The sequence below is a fragment of the Ailuropoda melanoleuca genome, chromosome 12, assembly GCF_002007445.2.
Source record: "Ailuropoda melanoleuca isolate Jingjing chromosome 12, ASM200744v2, whole genome shotgun sequence".
Taxonomy (NCBI): Eukaryota; Metazoa; Chordata; class Mammalia; order Carnivora; family Ursidae; genus Ailuropoda; species Ailuropoda melanoleuca.
Genome location: NC_048229.1, coordinates 8,208,995 through 8,216,673, shown reverse-complemented (window position 1 = coordinate 8,216,673; position 7,679 = coordinate 8,208,995). Strand labels below are relative to the sequence as shown.

At 41.9% G+C, this 7,679-nt stretch overlaps 1 protein-coding gene across 2 annotated transcripts in view; it reads right to left on the bottom strand.

Moving 5' to 3' along the window:
• Nucleotides 1–3,512: 3,512 nt before the first annotated feature.
• CCDC63 (coiled-coil domain containing 63) overlaps nt 3,513–7,679 on the bottom strand; it is a 61,169-nt gene continuing 57,002 nt past the window's right edge. The window contains exon 12 of one of the 2 annotated variants that reach the window (XM_019800410.2): nt 3,513–4,007. In XM_019800410.2, coding sequence (XP_019655969.1) covers nt 3,697–4,007 — 311 coding nt within the window. In that variant the 3' untranslated portion in view covers nt 3,513–3,696. The remainder of the gene's footprint in view (nt 4,008–7,679) is intronic. The other variant, XM_019800423.2, reaches the window with a different exon arrangement.

Sequence of the window (7,679 nt, the reverse complement as noted above, 5' to 3'; positions counted from 1 at the left end):
AGGCAACTATCCATCAGCAGGTGCATGAATCAAGGAATCATGGAATACCCATGCAGTGGAATCCTGCTCACCCACATACCATACGATGCTCTTCATATGGCATTCTGGAAAAGGCAGAACTACAGGGACAGAAAACAAAAGAGGGATGGGGTGTCTGGCTGGCTCAGTTGGTGGAGCATGTGACTCCTGAGCTCAAGGTCATAAGTTTGAGGCCCACATTGGGTGTAGAGATTACCTAAAAATAAAAATCTGTAAAAAAAAAAAAAAATGAAAAGAAAAGAAAAGAAAAGAGGGATTTCAGGGCTGGGGTGGGTAATGGAAGTGACTCCAGGGGTATAACAGAACTTTTTAGGGTGATAGAAATGCCCTACACTTAAATTGTAATGGTAGTTACACACTTTTATGCATTTATTAGAACTTATAGAACTGTACCCCTAAAAAAGGGTGGATTTTACTATATTACATATAGTATGCCTCGATAAATTTGATTTAGTAAAAGGAGAGGGAAGAGATATAATAAAGAAAAAAAAGAAATAAAAGGAAGGAAGGAGGGAAGATGGAAAGAAGTACCTCAGACCAAATGTCAAATCCTTGTAAGTTCCTTGGTTAAGACACCAGAAACCTACAGAGCAGTGCCTTATAGAACCTTTCAAGTAGACAAAAGCCCCTTCAAGGATAAAGGCCATGCCTCACAGATACTTTCCTCTGTACAATCAGGCTTCTAAGAATCTTAAAGGCAGTGGCCTCAATGGAAGCCCGAGGTAGAGAAGGGTTTATCTTGAGGTGATTTGTTATTTTGACTTTTCTTTAATGGTGTGAGCCTCAATAAGATTTGCAGAAACCCCACAAAACAATAATATTGTTCTGGTGGAAGCAGTGCTAGCTAAAAGGGACAGAAACAGTGCAAAATGAAATGAGGTCTTTGGATTCCAAACCTTCTATGAGTAGGAAGCAAGTTTAGAAAACCACTCAGCAGCAAACATGGGCTATATTTTATGAGGGAAAAAAAAGATGGCTCAGAATCATATCCAGGAAGCAATAATGGGTCCTAATCAAGAAATTGGTAACATCTGCCCAGCTGGATTCAGAATTGCTATGACCATGACTGCTGTATACCTCCCATTTCCTCCCTCTTTGAACAGCTATGTCCACATCAATCACCCTATGCAAGTCTCCCCATTGTATGTTGGGTGTGGGAGGCAGACGACTTGATCTTTAGTTCACAGGTCTTCAGGTCAAAAGGAAAGGTACTCAAAGAGCTATACCCAAGGCATTCTATTTGGGAGTTTTCATCTGTACATGGTCCTTTGATTAAGATAACAAGATCCCGCGTCTTGGTACTGAGCCTAATCCTGTAATGGGATAAAAGTTTTGGGAAATCTTGAAGGGGTGTATTTTGCATATGAGAGGGATGTGAATTATTGTGGCCAGAGAGCAAACTTGGAAGACTCTGGCTGCAACACTATATCTCATTCCATGTGCTCTTCTTGCAGCATGTTGCAACTCCTCCATCAACAGGTGGAATCTATGTCCTATCCCCTTGAACTTGGGTTGGCCTTTATGACTGCCTGGACAAATGAAGTACAGCAAAAGTGACACTGTGGAACTTCTGAAGCTAAGTCCCAAAAATACCATACACTTTCAACTTGATCTCTTGGGATGTTCCCTCTTGAAACTCATCCGCCATGATGTGAGGAAGTCCAAGTGGCCCTTGAAGAGGTTCACATGGAGAGGAACTGCCATCCTCAGTCTAGTGCCCTGGCTGAGGGCCTAGCTAATGGCACCAAGATGCCAGCCATATAAGTGAGCTGTCTTAGAAGTGACTCTCCCCCCCCCCCCCCGCCCCGAGTTGCCTCTGCTGAAGCCCCTTGGAGCAAACTTAAGCTAACCCCACTGGGTCCTGTCCAAATTGCTGACTCATAAGCAACAGAAATGATGATTGTTTTTTTCAAGTGCCTCAATTATGGGGTAGTTTGTTACACAGGAATGAATAAAGAGAGTCCTTACCTAGAGGTATTTAAAAATAGTATAGAGCCAAAGCAATAAGAGAAGATTAATAGATGAATACTTCAAAACTTCTGCATATGAAAAAAAAGTCATTAGGTTAAGAGGCAAAGTTACAAGTTAAGGACATTCACTTCCAGACATATACCCAAAAGAACTGAAAGCAGGGATTCAGACAGATGTTTCTACATTATGTTCATATGAGCATTACTGACAACAAAGTTCACGGATGCCTGAATGGATAAACAAAACGTGGTCTGTCCATACAGGTGAATATTATCCAGCCATAATAAAGAAGGGCATTCTAACCCATGCTACAGCATGGATAAGCCCTGAAGACATTATGCTAAGTGAAATAATCCAGTCACAAAAGGACAAATATTGTATGATTCCACTTATATGAGGTTTCTACAGTACTCAAAGTCAGAGAGACAGAAAGAATAGAAATTACCAGGGGCTGAAGGATGGGAGGAATGGGGAGTTGGTGTGTAATGGGTACCAAGTTTCAATTTGGGAGGATGAAAAAGTTCTGGAGATGGATGGCGGCGGTGGCTGCACAGCCCTCTGCATGCACATAACGCCCCTGAACCGTCCTCTTAGAAATGGTTACCATGATATATTTTATACATGAGTATTTTACAATAAAAGTGAAATAAAATAAAGACACAGAAAACTGGAAAAATATTTGCAATGTATTTGCAAAAAAATAAAAAACTGTAATATATTGCTTTTTTTTTTTTAATGTGGGAAAGTGACAGAAACCTGCAATGCAATACAAGAAGAATGAGGATGAAGAGGAGGGGAAATCAAAATGGCTAAAAAGCACTTTGGAAATATATTCAAGCTCTCAAGTAAGCGGTTTTAGTGAGGGTGTGGGATAATGTACAGCTGGTGAGTGTGTAAATTAGCATCTTTCTGGAAGGCAGTTTGGTTCCATGCATCAAATCTCTTTAGAAAGTGCCATTACCGCCACAATCGCACTACTAGGAATTAATTCCAAAGAAGTAGTCAGATAAGATACAAGGATAGTGATAGAGAATGGCTTATAATCAAGCAAAAATTTGAATCAACCTAGAGGTCCACGCAGAGGGGGTTTGCAGAGAAATGCCGGCACATCTGTGGACCACAGTGCAACCTTTAAAAAGGATACATTCTGCTATATTTATTGACATGCAGAGGTGTTCATGACATATTTTAAGTGTAAAAAAATGCAGACTAAGAAGCAATATGTACAGTATGGGGGCGGGAGAGTGCATGCGTCTGAATACATTAAAAGTCTAGAAGAAATGTTACCCATGCTCATTTCTGGTTGGGGGAGCTTGAGACCATTTTTTTTTTCCTTCTTCTTTAGACTCATCTGCGTTTTCTAACCTTTATTTGGCTACGAGCATATATGACTTCTATCAGAAAATTTTAGGCAGACCTTTTTTCTTTTTATTTCTTTCTTTTTTTTTTTTTTATAACTACAGAAAGGCACAGATGTGGTTCTGGCTGGAAACTGAAAACACTCCTATGAATCCCACGGCTGTTCTCATCTGTGGATCTCAAAACACATCATGAAACATCTGCTGAAGTCTTGGCAGACCCTAAAGTTGTCTTGGGCAAAGTCGTCTTGCCTGAGAGTGTCCTTGGAGGAGAGCCTCGGATCACAGGTCTGTCCCCGCAGCTCACTTACTGACCCTCCTCAAGTCTTCAAGCATCTGGGGCCAGTGAAGTCAGGTTCCTGAGGACCCCCAGTCTCATTTGCTGCCCCTTCCCTTGCCTGTCCAAGGCACTGGGCTCCTGATGGAGCACGTGCGTCACTGCTTTCCGTGCCTCTGCCTGCCTCAAGTTGGTGGCACACAACTGCCCTAAGTAGAGATGGCCAAACCATGCCTCCAGATGCCAGCCTTCTCTGAGCAGCCTGATTCTTTGTTCTCTGGATACCGGATGTTGGCTCCCTAGGAAAGCTTGGAGTTCCCATCCCGGACATCTGGGGCAGCTCATCAAGGTGAGGAAGGATGCTGTGGGAAAAGCGGAGAGAGGCTGGGAACGTGGTGCATCCCTGAACGAGTTCTTTGCCACGTGTGCATTATGGACTATGTGACCCGGCTGGTGGCCTTTTCTTTCAACTTCCTTACCTGTAAAATGGGCACACTGGCCTTCTCTCTAGACACTCATTGAGGAGGTAAAATAGCAACGATGCTAGAAATAACACCAACACGGATATTAGCCACTACTTCCTGAAAACCTAGTACTTGCGCAGCCCTGTACCATACACTTGCAGAAATTGCTCACTTAATCCTCACAATGCCATGAGGTGGGGACTGTGATTGTACCTGTTTGACAGATGGGGACACTGAGGCTCCAAGAGGCTAGGTATGCTGCCCATGGTCTCACAAGCAGAAGGCAGTACAGAGTGGGCTCAAGCCCAGGCTGCCTGTCTCCCACGCCCACGCTGGGACCACGTTCTTCTCTCTCCTTCCTCCTCACCCCCCCATCTCCCATCTCACATCTTCCTCTGTCTTGTTTCTTCCTTTTGTTCCTCCTTCCTGAACAAGCTCTAAAGTGAAGCCCTGTGCTAGGCACGCAGAGAGGGGGTGCTGCTGAAGTCTGTCTCCCCTCCCAGCCCTGCTCAGTCTGATCCTGCCCTCGAGGAAATGCTCCGTGCATCATTGTTTATAATGGCCAAACACCCGGCTGTCCATCCACAAGGGATCAAATAAATAACTCGAGACTTCTGCACAATGGAAATCTCTGCAGCCATTACAAAGACCAAAGTAGCCCCTTAGAGAACAATATCTAAGATATATTAAGTGAAGAAAGTGAGAACAGAAGACATGTTTTAAATGAGCCCATGTGATTTTTTTAATGTAACATGATCTTAATTTGATTGATTATTGTTATGACAGTATTCTTCTTTTTTTAGTGAGGTAAAATTCACAAAACGTAAAATTAACTGTTTTAAAGTGAAAAACTCAGTAGCATTCAGTACATTCACGATGATGTGCCTCTAATTCCAAAACATTTTCATCATCCCAACCCATCCCATACCCAGTAAAGAGTCCCCTCCCCCAGCCCCTGGCAACCACCAATCTGCCTTCTGTCCCTGTGGCTTTTCCTATTCTGGACATTTCATATAAAGAGAATCGTACAGTATGTGACCTTTTGTGTCTGGCTTCTCTCACGGGGAATCATGTTTTCAAGGTTCACCCATGTTGTAGCAGCTGTCAGCACTCTCTTCTTCTTTAAAGCTGAACAATATTCCGTTGTCTGGGTATAGCACATTTTGTCCATTTCTCAGTTGCTGGACATTTTGGTTGTTTCCACCTTTTGGCTTTTGCGAATAGTACTCCTACGAATGTTTGTGTACGAGATTTGGTTCGAGTATCTGTTTTCAGTTCTTTTGGGTCTACATCTAGGAATGGGACTGCTGAGTCATATAATAATTCTGTTTAACTTTTTGAGGACATGCCAAACTGTTTTCCACAGCAATTGTACCATTTTACATCCCCACTAGCAATTTGCAAGGGTTTCAAGTTCTCCACATCCTTGTCAACACTTTTTCTTTTCTGGGTTCTTTTTTTTTAATAGCCATCCTAATGGGTGTAAAGTGGTATTTCATTATGGTTTTGATTGCATTTCCCTAATGACTAATGATGTTGAGTATCTTTTCATGTGCTTCTTGGCCATGTGTATTCAAGTCTTTGGCCCATTTTTAAATTGGGTTATTTATCATTTTGTTGTTGAGTTCTAAGAGTTCTCCATTTAGTTTTCAAGCATAAGCATGTTTATGTATGCCCATTCATGCAACAGCATTCATAAATGTTTAATGAGAACCTTCTACATGCCAGCCACTGGACAGTGGTAGACAAGACAGACAAAAATCCTTGCCTATAGGGAACTTCAAGTCTAACAGGGGAGACAGAAAATAAGGAAGCAAATAAATAAAACAAGATCCGTTCAGATTGCCGTATGTGCTAAAAAGGAAGTAAGCAAGACAATGTGGTGAGTCAGAGGAGGACTTCTTTACTCTGGGGGCTGGGGGGGGGCCCTTTCTCTCAGAAGGGGTCATTTGGGCTCAGACACATAGAGGACAAAGATCCAACCACGTGAAGATCTGAGAGAAGGACTCCAGGCAGCAAGAACAGCTGATGCAAAGGCCCTGAGGCCAAATAGCTTGGTGTGCTTGAGGACGAGCAAGAAGGCCAGTGTGGCTAGAGCAGAGTGAGCACAGGGGAGACAGATGTGTCAGTAAAAGCAGAAATGTGGACAGGGACTGGACCCTGTCTAAAAGCTGGACACACACAATCAATTGTGGCAACTTCTGTGGAGATAGGACCCTTCCCTTTCTACTTTCCACACTTCCCTTGTGTTTGGTTTTTATAAGAAGCAAATATTGCTTTTGTGAGAAAAATTAATATAAAAAGCAATCCATGCCCAATATAGAAAAAATTAATATAGAAATGTGTAAAGATGAAAGTTAAAATAAAAATTACCCATATGGCCAGCCCCTGGAGATAAACCCTCCTGCAGGATATTTATGTTTCTTCAAAAAAGCCAATTTCATACCAAGGAGTATGTCTTCAGGCCACCATAAGGTCCCCCTGAAGCCCTCCCAAATGCCCTCTTGACAAACATATAGATCTCACATATAAAAGCTTTCAAAGGGTGCACAAACTTCAGGCCAGCAGTTTGTGAAAGTGCTTCCTAAAGAAATAATTAGATACTTGGACAATGTAAAAATGTTACAAGAATGGTGGCTGCATCACCATTTTTAAAGAAAGACCGAAAAGAGTCTAAATGCCCATTACAGGGGGAAATGAATGAATAAAATATGGGGCATCCATACAATGGGACATTCTGCAGCTGATATGTGGATCAATATTTATTGACATGGAATGATCTTCTGGTTACCTTATTAAGCAAACAAGTGACTATGAAACAAACTGTATGAATGGAATGTCCCCCATTTTGTTAAAAAAAAAAAAGAACAAATATGTGTATTTGTACGTGCGTGTGCTTAAAAATAGACCACAAAAATATACACCAACAAGTTATTTATGAGAAAAGGGATAATTTTCTTTTTCAACATCTAATTTTCCCACAGTAGGTAGATATCACTTTGCACTTTTTAAAACTATAAACTAACACCAGCATGGCCTTGGCCCCAGCAGTTCCCTCTGCCTGGAATATTCTCTGTCACCTATCCTCCACTTCCTCCAAGTCTTTGCTCAAATGTCATTTTCTCCAGGACCCTTCCTGACCACTTGATTTAAAATCACACAGACACACCTCTCTCTCACTTCGCTCTTACTACATGGTATTTCCTTCTTTTATTCCACAGAAGAACATAACAATTTCTAGCCTAATATGTAATTTTATTATTTATTATGTTCATCACCTATGATCTCTTCCCCCCCCCTTTCTTCCTATCCAGGTCAGGTCCAGGACCGCAGGTATTTTTGTCTATTTTGTTCCCTGTTGATTCTGAGAGCCTAAAACAGGGCTTGGAGCATAGTAGGAGTTCAATAAATACTGGAGGAACAAACGAATGAATGCACAAATGAATGAAATACAAACAACCAAATGGTTTTCCTTTAGGAAAACTTTCATCCTCGCCCTTCTGATTTTCAGAAGTGGTGTGGATGAGATGGATCTGGGAAGCCAGCGAGGGACAGGTGGGAGAAAAGATG